The sequence below is a fragment of the Chenopodium album genome, chromosome 4 (genome assembly GCF_948465745.1).
Source record: "Chenopodium album chromosome 4, dcCheAlbu1.1, whole genome shotgun sequence".
Taxonomy (NCBI): domain Eukaryota; kingdom Viridiplantae; phylum Streptophyta; class Magnoliopsida; order Caryophyllales; family Amaranthaceae; genus Chenopodium; species Chenopodium album.
In genome coordinates this window covers 5931832-5955100 of record NC_137837.1, presented here as the reverse complement: position 1 = coordinate 5955100, position 23269 = coordinate 5931832, and the positions used below count along the sequence as shown (strand labels likewise).

Here is a 23269-nt window from a genome sequence, read left to right as displayed (position 1 = left end):
CCAATTGGTGGTAAGTATATTGTTTAATAGATATATAAATGATCAATTTGTTTATACAAAATGATCAATATTGAAAATTAAAATGATCAATATTAATATGATCCTTTGAATTTTTTTTTCTGTATATGTTGCAGTTAAAAGGATATGCAGAATATTTGAAAGGGTTGGGGTATGAAGATGCAGATTCTATTGAGAAATATAAGGTGGTTTTGCAAAAAATGAAGTGGAGGAGCAACGAAGATTACACCAACTGTGGAGTTTACATTATGAAACATATGGAAACTTTCACTGCTGATCCCAATGAAGAATGGGTTTGTGACCTAAAACCAAACAATGTAAGTAAATTTCAACAAAACAAAAAAATATACTTCATGATCACTTTATAATACATAATGATAATTTATATCCCATTAATGTTCATGTTTATAATAAATTATTTTCTTGGAACAGGTGAACCAAATCAGAAAGCTCAGAGTACAATACACTGCTGAACTAATGCTGAATGAAGGAAACAGGTAGTCACAGAACAATAGAAGAGCAGCAAGAAGATTTGCCAAAGCTTAATACAATATGTTCATATATAGACATATATATGATCATACTTGCTTTCAGTATTTGTATGGACATAAGTTTTTGTTGTTGTTCAAGTAAAGACAAAATTTATTATCTTTTTAATATTTACAAATAGTAAAGTGTTACATTATAATTGCCAGTTTTAAATCATCTAATATAATTATTCCAATTTAATAATGGTTCTTACTATTTAAAATAGTATATGATCACTTCCAAAAGCAAAAATAATCATTTATAGAACATTTAAGAATAGTTTGAAAAAAAAAAGATTCAAATTACTTAATAAATCAAAATATAAAAAACTTAAAGCACTTGAATCTCTATAAAGTTGAGACAACTAAAAATGTTGATAGTTAAACACCAAAACATAATTGCATATTGATTTACTCTCGATCTTATTTACCATTTGTAGCCAATCTCTTAGCCACACTAGTATCAAAAAACGCTAATAACCTATCATATTTGGTTGAAATCTGTGGAGAACCGCCTTGAGTACTTCTTGAAACAGTAGGAGATCCTTGAACATTCATTGAAACACTAGGAGAAAGTAGAACATTCCTTGAAACACTAGGAGAAACTTGCACATTCCTTAAATTTCCTTGAGTACTTCTTGGAACATTAGGAACATCATGCACATTTCTTGAAATACTAGAATCAACTTGAACATTCCGAGAACAGCCTTGAGTACTTCATGGAACATTAGAAGGAGCTTGAACTTTCTTCAAAACACTAGAACGAACTTGAACATTTCTTGGAGCTTTTGGAGGATTTTGAACAATGCTAGAAACTTTAGAAGGAGCTTGAGCATTGATTTGGGCATGCACAACTGTGGGAAATTGTACATTTCTTGGTTTCTTTGGTGGCAATTGAGAACTTGTTGGAACATTATCAACATCATGAGCAATTGCAGCTGTTTTACCCTAATGATCAAAATTAAAATAATTAATGATCAAATTCAAAATTCATAATGACCTTATACAAAATTAAAAGGTAGATGATTAATATTTCACCTTAACAATAGAAGATATGTCTGGATCAACAGTAACGTTTGATTGCATAGAGCTATATCCATATTCCTATAATAAAATGAAAATTATAAAAACATTATAATCACAACTTAAAATACTAAAATGAACAACTACAATTACATACATAATCATTTACATAATACCTGTTCAAAGTCATTTGAAACACTATCATCTGAAGGGATATCTTCTACAATGGCAGTCTTTTTATTACAAACCTTGAAAAAAAATTAAAAGTAAAAATGTTTTATATTCTAAAGAATTTGATAAAAACAGATAAAAAAAAAAGAAAATAAGTTTTTACCTGAGCACTTGGATCTTCAATCACAATTAACTCATTAGGATCAGCCAAAGAATTAGCATAAGATATAGGACACCCATTCTCGTCCAATTCCTTAGGCAAAACAAAAATGTTCAATTCTTGAACATAAATGATCAATAACAAAAACATAAATGTGCATTATTACCTGAACTACTGCTTGACCTTTAGATCTTTTATAAGGAGTGTATACTGACTTTTTCTTCAACCACTGACCCCTGGCTTTGTTATAAGCCTTCTCTAAATTACTCTTAGGCCTATAATTCCTCTCTCCAATAGGTCTTGATTTTTCCGGATTCTTAACTTCATGATCAACAATTTCAATACCTTCAACCGGTTCATTAAAATCAATAGTACCAGTAACACTCTCAATCTTTTCTTTTAAAAGATTGAAATAACATTCAACCTCTGCTCTAGCATTCAAAGAGTGTTGACAACTTGTTACCAACTTAACAAATTTCCTTAGTGTTTGTGTCCTCCAAACACTTGTAGATACTACATTGGTTTTCATTGTAGGTTCATCAAGGCCATGACTACACATAGCAGCCTTAGTCCACCTCTTACATATATAGTCATCTGGAATCTTATGAACACAATTCATATGATAAATTCGAAGAGCATGACAACAAAGCAAACCCATTTCACTAAACAACATGCATGTACAACATATTGCATGTGTTTCTTTATTAAAAACAACCTCGTGCTTGATCATATCTTTCCCAGGTCTCCACAAATGATAATAATATTCAGGAAAATTCACACCAGCATCCTTATGATCACAAGCAGTACCCTTAATGAACTCTTCCTCAAAAAGCACATAAGCTTGAATAGTATACAATGATCTAGCATGAACAAGAATCCCAATGTATGCAAAGGCCAAATGACGATTACCTCTGATTGTATTATAATCTCTCCCTTTTTCTTTGCTTCTCCACTCTTGAACCACATCGAGAAACACTTGATAGAAATCACATAGACCTTGTGTCTTGTTAAGCCTTTGAGAAAATGATTTGTTAGTTGTCTCACTACGTTGAGATGAAAGCACACCTCCTGACCAAAATTTCTTTGAAAAAGCTGGACACCACATCTCTTTGATTTTATACAAATCATTCAACCAATCAACATTTGCACAGTCATATTTCAACAACATTCTGTAAATGAAACATGATCATTAAGCATAACAGTTATGATCATTATAAATAAACATTTATAAAAAACTAAATGTTCATTTCTGTAAAAATTATTTAAGAAGCTAAACAAGTATAAAGCAGAAGTACCTTTTCCAATAATGCTCAAATTCTGGTGGAGTTTCACAATACTTCAGTAAATAACCAAATAAATCAGTGAAACCATCCAAAGCTCTCAACGCCCCAATGTGTTTCTTAGAATTTTGTTCAATATGCCACACACATAATCTATGATGAACACCTTTGGGGAAAATATTTCTTATCCCAGCTGCAATTGCTTGAGCTTGATCAGTCATAATAGTAATAGGACTTCTCCTTCCCATAGAAGTTAGAAAAGTATCAAATAACCACTCAAATGATTCTGTTCTTTCATTAAGTATAAATCCCATGCCAAACATCACATTATTTGCATGATGATTCATACCCACAAATGGAGCACAAATCATACCATATTTGTTAGTCCTATAAGTAGTATCAAAAACTAACAAATCACCAAAGTAATGATAATCTCTCATCATCCTTCCATCTCTCCAAAAGAAATTAACCAATGCACCATTTTCATCTTGTTCAAAATCATAATAGAAATCTGCTTCATCAATTTGTCTCTTAGCAAAAAATTTGATTAGTTGATTGTTGTCACCTCCCTCAAGTTTAGCTCTCTTTTCAACAGAAATAGCATTATAAGCATCAGGAGCTGTAAAACAAAGGTTAGGAGACCCTCCAACCTCCTTCTTCAAAGCTCTCAAAGAATCAGAAACTTTAACTCCACTCAATCTAAGTGTAGAAATGAAATTAATATGTTCCTTAGAAATATCCCTTTGAGACCTTATTAAATGTCTCTTGTCAACAGGAATCATTTCATGATTATGAACCATCTCATGTCTTGTACATGTATATACACCTGAACGGTCAATACTAAACTGCACAAAAGCTAAGCAACCAGTCCTTATGTTAAGTCTCTCATACAGCCTATTATTCCTGCACTTATCATCTTTAAAACCCTCATTTGTACAAACAAATCTTTTCATAGAGAATGAATCATCTCTTCGCCTCTTACTTTTTCCAATTCTAATTCCAAAGCCCTTTCTAAATGCATATTCATTAAACATTTCATAAGCCACATCTTCAGAAGGAAATTGTTTCCCATAAAATTCAGAACTAGCTGCTTCCTCAAATACAATACCATTCTTTTTTTCCACTGCAATATTAAAATGTAACAAATGAACACAAATAATAGCAATAATGTACAATAACCACATGTAAACTGTTAATGATCATTTATCATTACATAAATGAACATATATCAAAATGATAATAAAACATATAAATGAACATTTATGATTACATAGATAAATGTAAATTACAGTAATTACACCTATGTTAACGTAAATGTACATATAATCTAACATACATGAGCATTAATTGAATGTCAAATTTTATAAAACTATAGACAATCATTAAAATGCAGAAAACTGGAAAAAACATCAATCGAATCACAACAATACATCACAAACTATAAATTAAAATAATCATAAATAAAAATGAAATCAAATATTATAATCGACCATAATTTTGATTTTAATTCATACAATAAGCAAAACTACAAAACCAAAAATTATAATTGAGCATTATATAAACTATAGTTCATACAATTATCAAATTATGAAATCAAAATCGAACTATTACATGCGAAAACAGAGCATAATCAAAATCGAATGATTGAGGGAAAAATTACTCACATTGTTGCGAAAACGAGTCGACTAAACCAACTCCAGCAGGAAAAATAGAATCACAATCACGATCAAAAGCAATTAAGCTAGAATCACAGTCACGATCAAACACAATTGAGCTAGAAATTTCCATGGAAGAAGAGAGAGAAAAATTGGGGGAAAAATAAAAAATGCAGGAGAGAGAAAATGAAATAAGTAAAAAAAGAGAGAAAGAAAATAGAAATTAGGTTAGGAAAATCATTATATAGTTGCTTGAATAGAAAGTTAACAAAAATGAAAAAAGATGAAGAAAAAAAAAAACAAAATTGCAGAATGATTCAATATAAAACGACGTAGTAGCATGGGGGTGTAGGAGAAGCTAGCTACCCTAGAATCTAGGCAAAAATTTGTAACACAGCTGGCCCAAGCCTTCCTTCTTCTCCTCCTAGCCCAACCGTACCCCTTCTAGTCCAACAGCCACCTCCACCTTCTCCTATTGTCACTAGAAGCAGAAATGGCATTGTGAAACCAAACCCGAAATATAAAAATTTCAATGTTATGGTGTCTAATGTTACGAAATCCCCTCTCCCTCGTAACCCAGTGTCTGCTCTTCGTGACCCGAATTGGAAAATGGCTATGGATGATGAATATAATGCTCTTATTAAAAATAAGACGTGGGAGTTGGTGCCCCGTCCACCTGATGTTAATGTCATTCGTTCTATGTGGATTTTTACTCATAAGGTGAAATCTGACAGTTCTTTTGAGAGGCATAAAGCCCGTCTTGTAGGTGATGGCAAAACACAACAGGTTGGCATTGATTGTGGGGAGACTTTTAGTCCGGTTGTGAAGCCGGCTACTATCCGGACTGTTCTTAGCCTTGCTTTATCTAAAGCATGGTCAATTCATCAACTTGATGTGAAGAATGCTTTTCTCCATGGTGAGTTACAGGAGACGGTCTATATGCATCAACCACTTGGGTACCGTGATAAAACTCACCCTGATTATGTGTGTTTATTGCGGGGCTCTTTATATGGTCTTAAGCAGGCACCCCGGGCGTGGTATAAGAGGTTTGCAGATTTTGTTGCTTTTATTGGTTTTACTAATAGTAAGAGTGAAAATTCTCTTTTTATTTATCGTCATGGGAAAAATGTGGCTTATCTGCTGTTATATGTTGATGACATTATTCTTACTGCTTCTTCTGATACTCTGCGGCGTTCTATTATGTCCCTTCTGAGCTCGGAATTTGCTATGAAGGACTTGGGTCCTCTTAATTATTTTCTTGGCATCGCAGTGACAAGACATAAGGGTGGATTATTTTTGTCACAACGCAAGTATGCGGAGGAAATTATTGACCGAGCAGGGATGGCTTCGTGCAAACCTTCGGCTACACCCGTAGAGGTCAAACCGAAGGACAGTTCTACAGGTTCTCCGTGTGCCGATCCTACTTTGTATCGTAGTCTTGCAGGGGCTTTGCAATACCTTACTTTTACTAGACCAGATATATCATATGCGGTCCAACAGGTTTGCTTACATATGCATGATCCGAAAGAGAGTCATATGGCTGCTCTCAAACGGGTTATTCGATACATACAGGGCACAGTTGACCATGGTTTGCATCTGTATCCGTCCTCTATTTCATCTCTTGTTTCTTATACAGATGCTGATTGGGCAGGGTGTCCAGATACTAGACGCTCCACATCCGGATATTGTGTGTATTTGGGTGATAATTTGATTTCTTGGTCCTCTAAACGGCAACCTACTCTTTCCAAGTCTAGTGCTGAGGCAGAGTACAGGGGTGTTGCTAATGTAGTTTCTGAGTCATGTTGGCTTCGAAACTTACTTTTGGAGTTACATTGTCCGATTAAAAAGGCTACATTGGTGTATTGTGACAATGTAAGTGCTATCTATCTTTCCGGCAATCCGGTGCAACATCAACGAACAAAGCATATAGAGATGGATACTTTATTTGTTCGGGAAAAGGTAGCACGTGGTGAGGTGCGTGTTCTTCATGTTCCGTCTAGGCACCAAATTGCAGATATTTTTACGAAGGGGCTCCCTCGAGTGCTTTTTGAGGACTTCAAGGATAGTCTAAGTGTTCGTTCTCCTCCCGCTTAGACTATGGGGGTGTGTTAAGATATATTCAAAATATATCTTTGGTCAATGTAAATATTCTAGTTACCTTGTTTATAGCCTAAGTATATTTTGTAATTAGCTATTCCCTTATTTGTAGCATAATTAGTGCCTTGAGATAAGGCTACTGAATTGTATATATTGGCTGACAAATTAATGGAATGATCACGGAATCAGTTTCCTTCATTCAATTCCCCCCTTTGTTGAATGTGTATTTTTTTATAAGGAAGAAAATAGAGCAATTTCCCTCAATAATGTTAAAACAAGAATAAATTCCCTCTATACACCCATTTAAAAACAAATTCCCAAAATACCGTCCATATAGGATTGGTATTTGGTTTGGATAAAACCGCTAGCAATATTGGCGGTTTTGGTATTTTTTTTTTTAAAAAAGAAAAGAGACCAGTTATTAATCAAATTAGGTCTCTTTGAACTTAACAGTAATAATGTGGGCGTTCTCTTTTCTGGTATTGGCTAAGACATGGTTTCAGAAAAGAGACCTCCTTTTTTATTGTTAGGTCTCTTTGCCTCCTTACCTTTTTAAAAAAGTGAAAGAAGAAAAGAGACCTGTTTATTGAAATAGGAGGTCTCTTTTACTAATGATAGTAGCGGGTTTAAAGCTATAACCGCTATTGTCATTAGCGGTTTTAAGGTGAAAAAAATCACACCCAACACCGATCCTACATGGATGGTATCTAGGGAATTAGTTTCCAAATCGATGCATAAAGGGAATTTATTTTTATTCTAGCATTATTGTGGAAAATTGCTCGAAGAAAATACAAGTGATCTCAGAAATGAACAAGATTTAATTTGTTATAGTAATACTCCCCCTTCTTTAAAAAAAATACTAATAATACTCCCCCATTTTATTTTATTTTTATTTTTATTTTTTATTATTATTTTTTTAAAATTTTTTGAAAAGATAGTTAGGGCCTGTTCTCTTCCGTTGAAATTCAGTTCAGTTCAGTTCAGTTCAGTTCAGTTCAGCTCTTAATTTATGTCTAATGATATTGCTAATGATATAAAGCCAAATTTCACTCTTTTAAGTTCTTATTACAACGACAATAATAATAATAATAATAATAATAATAATAATAATAATAATAATAATAATAATAAGTAATAAATAATAATAATAATAATAATAATAATAATAAGTAATAAATAATAATAATAATAATAATAATAATAATAATAATAATCAATAAATAATAATAATAATAATAACAATAATAATAATAATAATAATAATACTAATAATAATAATCAATAAATAATAATAATAATAATAATAATAATCAATAAATAATAATAATAATAATAATAATAATAATAAATAATAATAATAATAATCAATAATCAATTATAATAATAATAATAATAATAATAATAATAATAATAATAATATTGATACAATTCATTGTTCAAATGGTTATATTTTTTTAAAAAAAATTTGTTTAAATGGGTTAGATACATGTAAGTGTTTTGTGTTCTTTTGTCATAATACTATTTTATTTTTAAATTAAATAGTATATGTGTTTAAAATGTTTAGAGGTTTCAAGTTTTTAATATATTTTCCATAAATTTTATAATTATATAGTATATTTTTCGTAAATATTTTAATATGTAAATTTGTATATACACATATGTATAGAATAAATAATCAATAAATAATCAAAGTTACTAATCCGTAGTTAAAAATCACTAATTAATAAGTTCAGTTCAGTTCAGTTCAGATCAGTTCGGTTCAGTTCAGTTCAGTTCAGCTCAGTTCAGGTCATTTCAGTTCAGCTCTGTTCAGTCAATCAGAACAGGCCCTTACTTCATTTCTTCGTGAAGAAATAGGAGAAAATAATAAAATATGAAGGTAATTAGTTGAAAGAATGAGAGTGGTCGAGTGGGGAATAACTCAAGTGGTTAGAGTTTTCCACCCGATTCTAGGAGATCCTGAAATTGATTCTTACCTCACCAATTTGTACCTCTCTAAACACTAAAAAAAAAAACAGGTTAGAGAATTGGAGAGAAGAGAATATAAAATTAATAAAACATGATTTATATTGGGTTCATTGGGTGAGAAAAATGAATTAAATATCGTAAAGTCTTTCCAATTAAGAAAATGGAGAAAATATTTAAAAACGGAAGGAGTACTACAAGAGTACTCCGTATGACATTTGTCATTGAAACAGTATGTTTTTAGACCGTAGTTATCCCTTCGTGTTTTAATACGAAGTAAGTGTTACACTTACTAAATTCGGCCGTGTTTTATTAAGTGTTAAACTTCTTTTTTTGGCAAAAAATTACATTAAAATATTATATATCTCTTCTTTCATGGTCTACACCCAAACTCATTGCTACTTTTTTTTTATTATATCTTTCCTTTCACAGTATTTTTCAATAAACTATTAACCCCATTATCTTTCTTTTACAATTTTTTAATACTCCAAGTACCCCAATTACATCTTATTTTATTTAAGTAAATTAAATTGCCTAAAACTACGTGTCAGTCCTGTAATACTTAAAAACACGGAGTCAATTATATATTTCCGTACGTAAAAAGTAAGGAGTGTTGATCAAGGTCACGATTATGATAAAAAAATAAAGAGGAATTTGTTGAAGAAGAGTACATGTTACTCCGTAATACTCCCTCCGCTCCTAATTTTTTGCCCCATTTGACTTTTCGCTATCTCCAACAACGTTTTAAAACGGTTATATCTCCATTTTCTTACGTGTAAAAATTATAAAAACTAAATATCAATAAAATGTACAATGATGCGCATCAAACAAGATCTCGCATGACTATATTATCACTTATAGATTAAGAGTATTTTATGGTCAAAGTTTATAAAAGTTGACCCAACATTTTGCAACGAGGTAAAAAAGCAAAAATTTAGGAACAGAAGGAATACTTACTAGATATGGAAGGACAAGATTTTAAGTCAGACCAATTTTTGATAGGTTTATTGCACAATAAATGGTAGATTAGTAAGGTTTCAAAAAAAAAAAAAAAAAAATGGTAGATTAGTAATGGTGAACATTACATTTGTATCCAATTTTTATTTTTTTAGTTGATTTGATAAATACATGTACCTTTGTTTTATTTTTTTTGGAATTTATGAAGTGGACAAAATCCATAGATAATGCATTGGGTAAGTGGTTAAAAGAGAGTTTCTAAAACACTATCCCTCTCCCCGCCAAACACTCAAACAGAGCAAATGAAGTAACATGTTGCTGCAAACTGTTAGTATTACTACCAAGAATTGACGAGCTGATCTAAGGTCAAAGTAAGAGCACCGATGACGGTTGTCGGATATCCCATCACCACCTCTCTCACTCGTGGCTCATTGCCTACTAAAGGTACCAGATGGAAATTCCAGGCTGCCAATTACTATATCATGAGGTGAATGTTTAGTTGTCAACTAGTCACCTTACGAGTTCAAATTATACTATCAACGTGACTATTAAACAGTTTGCGGTAATGTTTGGAAGTCAATGGAGACTATCAGACTAGATAATGCATTGAAAAAATCATTAGAATGCAAATAAAAGATGAAATATATAAAACTTGGTTAGTATTTGCACTATATTATACTCCATATGAATTTAACTAGATAAGATTAGTGTGGACAAATTTGATCATATATATCCTTAATTACCATTCAAGTTGGCCTAGTCTTTTGTACAGTCCAGTGATCTTTAATTTGATGTTAGTGTGAAATAGTATAGAATCATAATTAACATGTAATTAATTTAATGTCAATTGTGCAGCATATATTTGGATCTAAGAAGGTATAACAACCGTAGTACTTGGAAAGTAAAGTGCTCCGATGTTGAGGTTCCTCAGAAGTTGAAGCATGAGGACACATATGTTGACAGACGAGGCAAGTTCAGAAGGTTCAATCGAAAAAAGTTGTCTAGGAAACGATGTATGTACTTGTAAAGCATAGCAATGATTTGAGCACTAACACCCATTTTTTAACTATATATGATGAACTTTTATCTTAAGTTTGGTAATCTGTTATTCAAAATCAGGTGGAGGATTAAGAGGACGCGGATGGAAATTTGGTTCTGGATTTATTGATGGTGTTTTCCCAGTGCTTAGCCCAATTGCTCTGAAAATTCTGGAACTTGTAGAACAGAATGAAGATATTGATAGAATTTGGACCGTGCTTGACACCCTTCCTCGAACACATACCACTTGGGATGATATTGTAAATGTAGCTGTACAACTACGCTTGAACAAAAAATGGGATGAAATTGTGGTGGTGAGGAAACTTTTTACCTCCATCAGTTCTTTCGTATAGTGTCATGTTAAATGTAGCTAGCTTCGGTTTAATCTTTTGACAGAGTGGTTCTTTGACATGGTATCGAAGCTAGGAAGATCCTTCTTTAGCCCTTGAATAGCTATTTTTATGATTAGTTTGACACTTTGGCTTTTTTGCAGCTGTGTCAATGGATATTGCACCGGAGTTCCTTCAAACCAGACATTCTGTGTTACAATTTGATGATTGATGCTTTTGGACAGAAATCACAACATAAGAAGGCAGAAGCTGTGTATTTAGAACTTCTAGAGGCTCGATGCATTCCAACTGAAGATACTTATGCACTTATGCTGAGGACTTACTGTGCTTCTAGGTTGTTTGCTAAAGCTGAAGCTATCTTCTCTGAGATGCGAAAATATGGCCTTTCCTCGAGTATGTTCTTATATACTGCCTGTTTTTTTTTTTAACTGTATGCTGACAGAACATGAATGATTGATACTATATCCACTCTTGATGGTAAAAATTTGCCATAAAGCTCATGTTTTCTGCTATGTAGCATAGAAGAAAATAACCTTTTACTGTTCTTGATCCATCCTTAAAAAATAATGCATAGTTTACACTAGTAAATTTTCTAAGTAAAATTAGGGACAACATGCTTACACAAAATTTGTAATTTTTTCTTATTTGCTGTAATGAAGTTCTTGATTGGATTTCTTAGGTGCCGTTGTGTATAATGCTTATATTGAAGGATTGATAAAAGGAGGAAACAACACAAAAGCGATTGAGATATATGAGAGGATGAAGCAGGAACGATGTGAGCCAACTACTGAAACTTATACAATGCTAATCAATTTATATGGAAAGGTTAGTCAGAACTTAATACTCATAGGAACTATCTTTTATATTAGCCATCAGCATGCAGCCGCGTATTGTTTGGACCTTGATCAATATCATTAATTCATACTGTAAGCCAATTTTGTGCAGTGTTTCTGCAATCAGTTACAGAAAGTCTGAAACACCCATTCTGTTTCTTGGCATTGTTATTCGATCAAATGTATAGGTCGGACATAATCTGATCAGATCGAATTACAAATAAATGGCCATTATGTATGCAGGCAAATAAATCTTATATGTCCCTCAAGGTGTTCAATGAGATGAGAACTCGTAAAGGCAAGCCAAACATCTGTACTTACACTGCACTAATCAATGCATTTGCAAGGGATGGACAATGTGAGAAAGCGGAAGAGATATTTGAGTTGCTACAAGAGGCTGGCCTTGAGCCTGATGTTTATGCTTACAATGCACTGATGGAAGCTTACAAGTTAGTATCTATTTATATGCTTCCATGGTTCCTGATAAACTTTTTGGATTGTTTGTTACATCGTGTAAGGCGGTCTTTTGTTATGTCTTTAACTTGATGATACTAGTAGAGTCTAACTAATTTATCTCCTTTGTTTTCGATTTCTCATAGTCGTGCAGGGTATCCTTATGGCGCTGCAGAGATATTTTCATTGATGCAACACATGGGTTGTGAGCCAGATAGAGCCTCATATAACATCATGGTAGATGCCTATGGTAGAGCTGGTCTAGTTGAAGGTAACATAATTTGCCATCATACTACTTCTAAGAGCTCGAGTCAGACATGGTTGCATGCATATAAACATTAGCTCTAACAAATTGCGAAGTGTTTGTTTATGCTTGAGGGGTAATATCTAAAATTTCAATTTTTTTAACATACTAAATTTAAAAAGTGGCCAATTATTTGAGACCAAATTACCTGAATTAGAATTTTGGCCAATTATTAGGAACAAAGGGAGTCTACTTTGGTGTTAAATTTCTACTGGGATAATAATATCCTCTCATACTATGCTTTCAGATGCGGAAGGTGTGTTCGTGCAGCTACAACAACTCGGCATGACTCCAACCATGAAATCCTACATGTTGTTACTATGTGCCTACGCGAAAGCAGGGGACATTGCCAAGAGTGAAGATTTTGTAAATGAGATGATGAAGTCAGGTATCAAACCAGACACTTATGTCATGAATAGCATGATGAATTTGTATGGTAGGTTCGGCCAATTTGAGAAGATGGAACAAGTTTTGAGTGCAATGGAGGACGAACCCAATGTAGCTGCTGATATAAGTACTTACAATATACTAATAAACTTATATGGTCGAGCTGGATACTTTGAGAAAATGGAGCAGCTGTTCCATTCACTCGGCGATAAAAAATTGAAACCAGATGTTGTGACATGGACATCGCGCCTAGGAGCTTATTCGAGAAAGAAGCAGTACAAGATGAGCTTAGAGATATTTGAACAAATGATAGATGCTGGGTGTTTTCCTGATGGAGGGACTGCAAAAGTTCTTCTTTCATCTTGTTCAAGTGAAGAACAGGTAGAGCAAGTTACTACAATTCTTAGAACAATGCATAAGGATGTCAAGCCTATACTCAATATTGAGAACAAATGAGTACTAGCTGAACTTAACTTTACACATGTATATATCTATAGTGCTTTGTTAAGAAAATAAAATAATATTGAGTTAGAATTTGAGTCTAATTCAGGAAAACTTGATCAGAGTTGGATTAAAAGTCTAGTTATAAATTACATACAAGACAAGTTTTGCAGCATCCAATTCGAATTCTGCCTGTTTCATCACTCACCAAGTCACCTCCTTTCCATCAAAATAAACCAACTAACTATTTTATTCTATCATTAGCGCAAGGCTCACAAATACGGAAACAAGTAGTTCAAATCAATTCTACTTTCAAAACAACAAACCAAAGCTAAAGATGCTGATCTCAGTTTTAAAAGTTTCAATTTTAGACAGGATAAGAAGCATCAAACCTTAGGACAATGCACAGCACAACAGCTTTGACTTTATTCCACAGAATACCTTCAAGGCCTTATGGAGGACATAACAACATAGATGACTTTGTTTGTCAAATATACAAATCAGATAGATTCAGCTGATAAACTTCTTTAGCAGGTCCTTGTTTGAGTCACTTAAGTTATCAGAAGACAAGAGACCAACAAACAATGACAAAGTGTCTGCATCAGCTTTGAATCCTTTTTTGACCATAAGATCACAATAATATAATGCTTTTGATAAGTCATGATTGAGTATATAGCCTCTGATTATTGTATTATAGGTAACATCATTAGGGGGGCAACCATCTTCCTCCATTATCCTCAACACTCGAGCAGCTTCACTCGTGAGCCCTTTCTTGCAGAAGCCTTTAACCAGTATACTGTATGTTTTCACATTAGGTTCCAGACCTTTTGTTACAAGATCTGAAAAGAACTTTGCTGCATCATTAAGTTGTCCAGCCTCACACAAGTTATCTATTAGAATACTGTAGATGACAATGTTTGGCTTAACACCATTATCCTCCATATCTTCAAGTAATTTTACAGCCTCGTCAAGCTGAGCACTTTTGCAAAGGCTGTCAAGTAAGGAGGCATAGGTTACAGCATCTGGAGCAATTCCATGATCCCGCATTTCCTTGAACAGCTTATGCGCGTGTGGGATTCTATTGGCTTTGCACAGTCCATCAATAAGAGTGCTATAGGTAACAACATTAGGTGTGATATCTTTCCGAAACATCTCTTGGAAAATGTTAAGGGCCTTGTCAATGTTTTTAGCCTTGCAATATCCATTAATCATAGTGTTGAAACTGAAAAGGTCAGGCTCACAGCCATTTTCAGCCATGAGAACGAGTAGGTTCTCTGCATCCTCCATCTGACCGCACAAACAGTATCCATCCAGTAAGGCAGTATAAGTAATGATGTCAGGAGTCACGCCTTTCTCAATCATGTGCTTTAGAATGGACTGAGCTTGATCAACACAACCATCTTTACAAAACATGTCAACCAGCATGCTGTAGGTCTGAACATTTGGTGCTATGTTGCTGTCTAACATCTCGGTCAGCACACGCTTAGCCTCATCCCCACAACCGGAATTGTAGAGGCCTCGAACCAAGGAAGTAAAAGTGACAACATCGGGTTTAATGCCCTGAGTTTTCATGGAGGAGAACAGGTCCAGGGCCTGTTGTAACAACCTGTCCTTACAAAGACTATCGATAATAGTGCTGTATATAACAATGTCGGGCTTAAAATGAGATCGAGATTGCATTTTGTTGAGCAAAGTGAGAGCAGACACATTGTCGCCAATCCTACAAAGTCCTTTGACAATAGTACTATACGTAATTAAGTTGGGTTGGAAACCAAGCTTGAGAATTTGATTCAACAAATGAGCAGCTTGGGGTAGCTTATCAGAGTGAATATAGCCATTAATTAAGGTGTTAAAAATGACACAATCAAGGGGATAACCAAGCTTAATGATTTTACCAAGTACAGAAAAGCCGAAATCAATTCTGCCCAGATGACAGTAGCAATTGGCAAGAATACCAATTGAATGCATATTGGGTTTGATTCCATACAACTCAATCTGCCGGAAGAGAGAGATAATGGTGGAATGTGGATTAAAGCGCTTCAATTTGACAATAGCAGTAAATAACTGATTGAAATACATAACAGAAGGAAGAGGGCGCAAATTAACCATTTGATTATATAGAAAAAGAGGGGATTTAAGATCGGAAAACCCTAATTTGGATTGTTGAGTAATTGAAGTTAGAAACAATTGACGATTTTGGAAAGAAGAGAAAAGTCGAAAATGGGAAAGAAAAGAAGGGGAAAGAGAAATACCGGCATTAAAGAAGAAAGCAGAAGCTTTAGAAGGAATCATCATCATCATCATCATCATCATCATCATCATCATCACTGAGTTTCTCGCAATCTTGGGTCTCCTACTCCACTTTGTTGCTTTGACAGCCTTTGGGTGAAGTATTTAGGAAATGCACTTCCAGGCTTTCAGCAATTCAGCCCCCTCACAGCTCTTTGCTCTGTTATACACGGGAAATTCTTAGTCTCTAGATACTTGAGACCAGTTTGGTCTCAACCAAAGGTTAAAAAAAAAAAAAAAATAGCTGGAATTGAAAAAGTTAGAGTGCAGACAAAATAGCTGAATGAAAGAAAAGAAAAGGACAACAGGTTGTGGGGGACCAGTGTTTTTGTACTGTGAAATGGAAAATTTCACATATTTCACCTCTTTAATTTTTGTCCCAAATTCATGGCGGGATCAAATTTCCCCAAATTTTTCCCTCCCCTCTTCAAATTATTGTTGGAAAAATTAATGGATTCCCATCCATTATTTTTTGAAGGCTCGACTATAATCAACAAATCAGCTGGGAGGAGTTGGAGTATTTTTGTGGTTGATTTCTTGGCGACTCAAACCCTAGTTGTCTGTTGAATTAATTCACAGAATTTGACTCAAATTCTTCATCAATTAATAACTTCAGCAAGTTTACCGTTGGCGAATAAATTCTTCATCAATTAATAACTTGAGCAAGTTTACCGTTGGCGAATTGATGCGTAATTTTTCGACTACAGAGATTGAGATGATTGAGGTTAGTGTTTTGAACAATCTTTGAATTGGTTTAGTTTGCTCTACAAACTCAGGCAACTGAATTAGTTTTTACTGATAAATCAATGCCTTATTTGGTGGTAGTTGTAAATCAATGCAGTTAATGGGTAGTAGTTGTAATTGCTGAGATAATCTGAAGATGGTAGTTGTAAGAAATTGATTCAATTGAACTGGGAGAGAGTTGAGAAAGGATTCATGTTACAATAATTTACATTCGAAATTGATACCATTAAATATCAGATTGGTACCAAGTACCTTATAATTGGTATTACGAAAAATGACAATATGGTACCATCTAAAATAAAGATCAGATGTTTTTGGTACTCTCATTCCCATTAACTGAGATGGAATTGCATAAGCGGTGAAATGCGTAAGAGATGGAACTGAGATTGAATTTAATCGATGCATTGTGGTTCTGTTTGTATGTTCTTCGAACATAATTCATGAATTGAATTAGTGAAGGTGGATGTAAGTAAATGATATGAAGTTGTTTTATTTTATGTGTGGTAGTCGGATTGTATGTTTGTTGGGGTAATTTATTTGATGAATTATGAAATAGATTACAATAAAATGGTAATTGATGGATGTAAGGTTGATTTTGTCCTCGGTTTATAATTTTTATTCCTGCCAATTTGGACAAGTATGGATTTTGTTATGTATAGCAGTGGTGTGTTGATTTATTGTAATGTTGTGAAGATTGTTGCTTTGTACTTTATTATAATGTATTATAATGTCAGAAGTGATAGTGCTATATTAATATTTGGTTTGTTTGGGTAGGATTGTAACGTTGATAACCAGAACAGTGTCATGGAGGGGAGCACATTTGTTAACTCCAGTTCGGATAGCTCATCAGATAGTGATGATAGCTTGCAATTTGATTTAAATGAAGATTTGAATATTGATGGAGGGGATTTTTTTGATTTGAATAAGGACCCTGCTGACTGCCGTACTAGTGATTTGAATAATGACCCTGGTGAATGTAGCTTTCCCAGGGATGTTGGTGAGTTGAATAATGATTGTGGACAGAACTTACACAATTCGGGAACAGGTAGATGTATAGGTGCAGCTGCATTACCTCATCCAGAAGTAGGGATGGAGTTTAGTTCTTGGGATGACATGAATAATTACTATCGTACATATGGAGAGCAAGAAGGGTTTGGGGTTGTGTGTATAGGTGGGAGAAAGAATGATGTTTACAACAAAGCGGCATATAGCAGTTATGTTTGGAAGTGCGAGTGTTATGGAATTACAACATACAAGAAGAGGGTTAATGGGAAGAAGAGGGTTGTGGTATATGATGAGCCATCAAAGAAGAGGAAGAGTAAAAAATGTGAATGTCCAGTGATGTTGTATGGGCAAGGCCACAGTGACGGTGTGTGGAAGATTAAGAAAGCCGTTAATGAGCACAATCACACTGTGAATCCTGAGCTATCAAGGCACATTGCAATGTACAGAAAGCAAAAGATTACAAAGCATTTGGAGCAAAGGATTGAAACTGACCATGCTTCTGGTGCCTCGGTTAGTCAGATTTTCAACAACATGGCGGGCCAAAGACACGGAGTTGGGAATGTTGGTTTTACGAAAAAAGATATTCATAATTTAGTGAATAGGAAGAGGAGATTGAAGTTAAAAAACGGTGATGCATCGGCTATGCTTGAGTATTTTGATAAAATGACTGCCGATAACCAGAATTTTTTCCACATGCATCGGCTTGATCAGAAGGGCCGATTGAAAGACATCATGTGGGTTGATGGTAGGAGCAGGGAGGCGTATCAGTATTTTGGAGATGTTGTCTGCTTTGACTCCACTTACCTGACTAACCAATACGAACTTCCCTTCTCAAATTTTGTGGGTGTCAACCACCATGGTCAGACTATTCTATTAGGTTGTGCTTTGGTATCACATGAGGATGCTGAGACATTTGAGTGGCTGTTCAAGACATGGCTGTCTTGCATGAGGGGAAAGCGGTCGGCGGCTATCATGACAGATCAAGATGCAGCGATGAGGAAGGCAATAAGAGCCGTGTTCCCTATGCCGGCAACACGTCATAGGTGGTGTATGTGGCACATCATGAAAAAGTTTGGTACGAAGTTGGGTGCTGTAAAAGATTACGAAGCTGTGAAAGATGCTTTGCAAGGTGTGATCTACAACAGCATTACACCTGATGAATTTGTTGAATCTTGGTGGGAAGTGGTGGAAAAGTTCAAGCTAGAACAATATGAGTGCTACGAGTGGCTGGAAGGTTAGTAGCTCCTTAAATTAATTTTGTATTTCAGGGTTATGTGTTCTTGTTTTATTTAATATCTGAAATCTGAAATCTGCACTGTTAGTTACTGATAGAGGTTTCAGTAGTTGAACTTGATATGTTGAAAAATGCATTGAAAACCATTCTAGCCATAGATGGTACTAATCTATTGACAGATGGTACCATTATACACACAAATTGTACCAAATCAAGTAATGTATTACCATCCTAGTGAAAGATGGTGATTTTTATTTCCTTATGCTGCTGTGTCATCTTTGTTGTTGCTTCATTGTAGTTGGTTTTGTTGTGTGTAGGTCTATACGAGGAGCGAGAGATGTGGATTCCTGCGTATGTTAAAGGGGTATTTTGGGCAGGAATGCAGACTACTCAACGTGTTGAGAGCATAAATAGTTTTTTTGATGGTTATATTAATAAACATACACGGCTGTGTGAGTTTGCTCCTAATTATATTAAGGCGATGGAGAGCCGAGCTAATGATGAGCACGAAGCGGATGCTAATTGTGCACGATTTTTAGGCCTCTAATATCGGAATTTGCCTTAGAAGGTAAATTCCAGAAGGTGTATACGGATGCAAAGTTTGTGGAAGTTCAAAACCAATGCAACCGTGTAGCATACCTCACTCTTGTGTCGAAGAAGTTATTGTCACAAAATGAGGTGGAGTATGTGTTTTCAGATCGTGTGTGGATTTATTGCAAGAATAAGAAGAAGGAGACTCCCCTAAAAGGTCGGTTGAAGGAATATACTGTTGTGTATAATACAGAAAGGAAAGAGGCAAACTGTGACTGTCGACATTTTGAATGTCATGGAATTATTTGTAGGCATATAATAAAGGTGTTATACATGAGTGGAGTGACTGAAGTTCCATCCATGTATGTTGTGGATCGGTGGAGAAAGGACATAAGTAGGAAACATACGCTTGTCAAAGTTGCGTATCATGACGCATCAAAAACAGAGGAGGTGCGAAGATATGATAAACTTATGTTAGCACTTGAACCTATTGTACTTCGTGCTTCTGCATCTGATGAAGCTGTGGAAGTGTTAATGGACTTGATTCAGCTAATGAGCCTAAAAGTCGATGAGTTGCATGCGTTGGCTGAGGGGTCAGGCCAAGGTTCGGGTGGTGAAGAAAGGCCGCCTAGTGGTGAAATGATACCTCAAGCTCCCAAAACCGTAACCCCCAAAACCCCTAGCTCAGTTAACAAAGGTAGTGTTATAGGTTCTACGGATACACCAAATTCTTCTACATGTGTGAAAGATCCCGAACCTCGGGGTAATAATAAGAAGGGGAGACCTCGAACAACACGTTACGTATCTCCAACGGAAAAGGCCATGACTAAGGTACCAAAGACAGGGGCCAAAAAGAAACAGGGCAAGGGACGTGACAGCGAAGTACAATACGGTCAGGTGAATCCCCACCCACCTGAGTTCATTCAACAACAGGTAAGTTGAACTCCTTTAAGTGCTTTATTATTGTGCCAATTATTTTCCTATTCCTACATTTTTTTTATTACTTACATGCTAAGTAATTACATTATTACAGGTTGGTTTCCCAAATGTATTACCTTCTCGGCACCATATTGGGAATATGTTTCCCAATAGTCAGGTAACATCAATTTGAGTAAAGTGTATATTTCAGTGTGTTAAGTGTTGGAGATGATTGTATTCATAGTTGTGTTATATATATGATTATATAGGTCAACAACCAAGGATACTTTGCTGGTGGTGACCCATTGGTCTACACCGGAAGTGGGAGTGTTCCTTGCCCACCGTTTAACAGGAGGGTACTAGCTGGTGGGATACACATGAGCCAACATAGTGAGGCAGTTGGTTACTTCACCGCTAACAATGCGTATGGTGAAATCCAATTTGGCGATGGCAGCCATTTTATCAACCCGGCACATGTGCCCAACACGACGATACAAAATCCACATTCGCATACTCTCATGCAAAATCCAAATCCACATTTGGGAAATGTACATCCCCATCCTAGTTTCTCCATAAATAATACTTAACTTTATCGAACCATTGGATTATGTAAATTTTTATTAGTATTTTAAACTAATACAGCACTTGAACTGATTGCGGTACAAAACTAGGCCTATGATGGTATTTAACAAACATGTCATGGTATGCATTACAACCATCCAACCCTGGAAAGGTATGCCAAAACCACAAGCCTGTCAAACCATCCAGCCCTTGAAAGGTATGCATTACACACCAATGAGAATGTGAATTACACCATCATAGACAGGAGAGCACGTGTGTGTGGGTTTTTATGGGTGTTTACCTTGCATGTACTTGTGGATAATGTAATCCAAAGGCATTATCCACATAAATATCCCAGTACCCCCCCTACATATACATTACCATCAGATCTATCAAACTAGTGAAAATATTAAACTACACTTACGAAAATGAATCAAAAATGTAAGACCAAATGTCAAAGATTAGACTTGGTCTTAGAAGGTGGTGTACGCACCGGTGAGGTAACTGAAATTTACGGTGAAAGTGGCGTGGGTAAAACACAAATATGCTTGCAGTTGGTATTGAATTGTACGTTGTTGCCGGAAGATGGTGGCTTATATGGATCCTCTATTTACATACAAGCGTGCCCAGTGTTTCCAGTGAACAGGCTTAGTCAGATAAGTACACATCTGTTACAACATTACGCCATAGATGAAAATCCACTTTGTTTGGTTCAAGTGAAGAAGGTTGACAATCCTCAACAAATTCTTTTAGTGTTAAACCAAGTTGAGCAAATGGTGTTGTACTCACACGAAGGATGTAGGCACACCAGGGTTGTCGTGCTTGATTCTATAGCACATTTATTTCGCGACGACCATGACAACACATCAAAAGGATATTACGAACGGCACCGAATGTTAGTAGCCGTAGCTAGAAAAATGAAACAAATTGCTGAAAGTTACAACATTGCACTCATAGTCGTCAACGAGGTCACAAATGTGTTTGACGCACCATTTCGTTCGGGGAGCTCATCCTTGCAAACCTATACGTCGGGCCGGGAGGTCAAACCATCCTTGGGGACTGCTTGGGGGGAAGGTTATATTTCAAATAAGATGTTCATTTCAAAGCAATTCAACACAGAAACTCAAACATGGTACCGGGAATGGATGGTAGTAAAGAGCAAATCCCCACACCTTCAAGGGCGACGTTGTCCTTTTAGTGTAACAGCTATGGGTTTGTCAGATTATTAGAGGTTTGATGGTACCTATAATGTACCATACATTAGTGTCTATATGCTGTAATAAAAATTATTTGGTTGTTGGGGGTTTCATTTACCAATGAACAATGTCTATACTGAGTACCATGTTTATTTTCTCCCGTTTACTCTGTAGATGGTACAATAATTTAATTCATTCCAATACCATTCTAGGTGAGGATGGTATTCGTAAATGTGCTGTAAACGGGAGAAAATAAAAGCGTCCCAACAACTTGAAATAATGAAAGTGCTTCATATTTAATACATTCAACCCATATTGTACTTGCATCCTAAACAAAACACTCCCACTAAAACTTGAATAGAAACACCATTTCCTAAATTGTTACATTTTATCATATTCGATCATGGAAAAAAAACCCGACGGTGATTCTTCGTCATCCCACAAAAGAAAAAGAATCACAAGGAGCATGACCCGTCGGTACACGTATGCCGAAAAGGGAAAAGCTAAGGTTGAAGACTTCGACATATGAAAGGAACTTGAAGAACCAGGAGAGAGGGATGTGAAAGATTCGATAGGAGCCATACTACTCGAGAATCGGTCAAAGAATCTAATACGGCCATTGCATATGGCTGTTTATAGTGGTAAAGGTTCGGGTGCTATACGCGGTTTAAGGTATCATCCCGATTATCCTTACTTAACACTACTAGAACTAGGGCCTGGGAGAGAGTTTAGAAAGGACGCATATTGCTTCTTGTTTTACCTACTAGATGTCTACAAAATGGCTTTTATTTTTGATGTGGTCAAGTTAAAAAAAATTTTGCCAAAATGCATGCAAAATAAACGTGCATATATTTGGCTAGGGAAATTCTTTGCCTTGTTTAAGCCAATTGAAGCATGGGTGGAAGATGTTCATGATATTGTTGAGAAGAATGTGCCGGAGTTGGGAAAATGGGGTATTATTATATTAGGACGCAAGTTTTCTGGCGAAAGTGGGGTCGGTGTTCATGTAGCCGATAAGATCAATATCACATGTGAGTGGGTGAACTTTTCCCATGAAAATTTGAGGTTTGAGCTCGAAGATGACGAGGAAAACTTCCTTACGTTCAAGAACATGATGATGGAGGCCAATGGT

At 35.2% G+C, this 23269-nt stretch overlaps 4 protein-coding genes across 4 annotated transcripts; 3 read left to right on the top strand and 1 right to left on the bottom strand.

The window, feature by feature from the left end:
* Window positions 1-10115: 10115 nt before the first annotated feature.
* Window positions 10116-13818, top strand: LOC145628720 (uncharacterized). Its single transcript, XM_081681104.1, has 8 exons — window positions 10116-10340; window positions 10709-10866; window positions 10973-11205; window positions 11385-11634; window positions 11921-12066; window positions 12318-12523; window positions 12674-12798; window positions 13079-13818. Exons 1-8 carry the CDS (start codon window positions 10237-10239, stop codon window positions 13672-13674), a joined length of 1818 nt encoding a protein of 605 aa, XP_081537230.1. The 5' UTR covers window positions 10116-10236; the 3' UTR covers window positions 13675-13818.
* Window positions 13819-13879: 61 nt separating this feature from the next.
* Window positions 13880-16151, bottom strand: LOC145628721 (uncharacterized). The gene has a single exon (XM_081681105.1). It carries the CDS (start codon window positions 15982-15984, stop codon window positions 14170-14172), a length of 1815 nt encoding a protein of 604 aa, XP_081537231.1. The 5' UTR covers window positions 15985-16151; the 3' UTR covers window positions 13880-14169.
* A 203-nt stretch (window positions 16152-16354) lies between these two features.
* LOC145626464 (protein FAR-RED IMPAIRED RESPONSE 1-like) lies at window positions 16355-21034 on the top strand. Its single transcript, XM_081678897.1, has 5 exons — window positions 16355-16672; window positions 17467-18931; window positions 19249-20395; window positions 20496-20558; window positions 20650-21034. The coding sequence occupies exons 1-3, from the start codon at window positions 16634-16636 to the stop codon at window positions 19476-19478; spliced, it is 1734 nt and encodes a 577-aa protein (XP_081535023.1). The 5' UTR covers window positions 16355-16633; the 3' UTR covers window positions 19479-20395; window positions 20496-20558; window positions 20650-21034.
* A 335-nt stretch (window positions 21035-21369) lies between these two features.
* Window positions 21370-22170, top strand: LOC145627532 (DNA repair protein XRCC3 homolog). The gene has a single exon (XM_081679915.1). It carries the CDS (start codon window positions 21370-21372, stop codon window positions 22168-22170), a length of 801 nt encoding a protein of 266 aa, XP_081536041.1.
* The last annotated feature ends 1099 nt before the right edge of the window (window positions 22171-23269 follow it).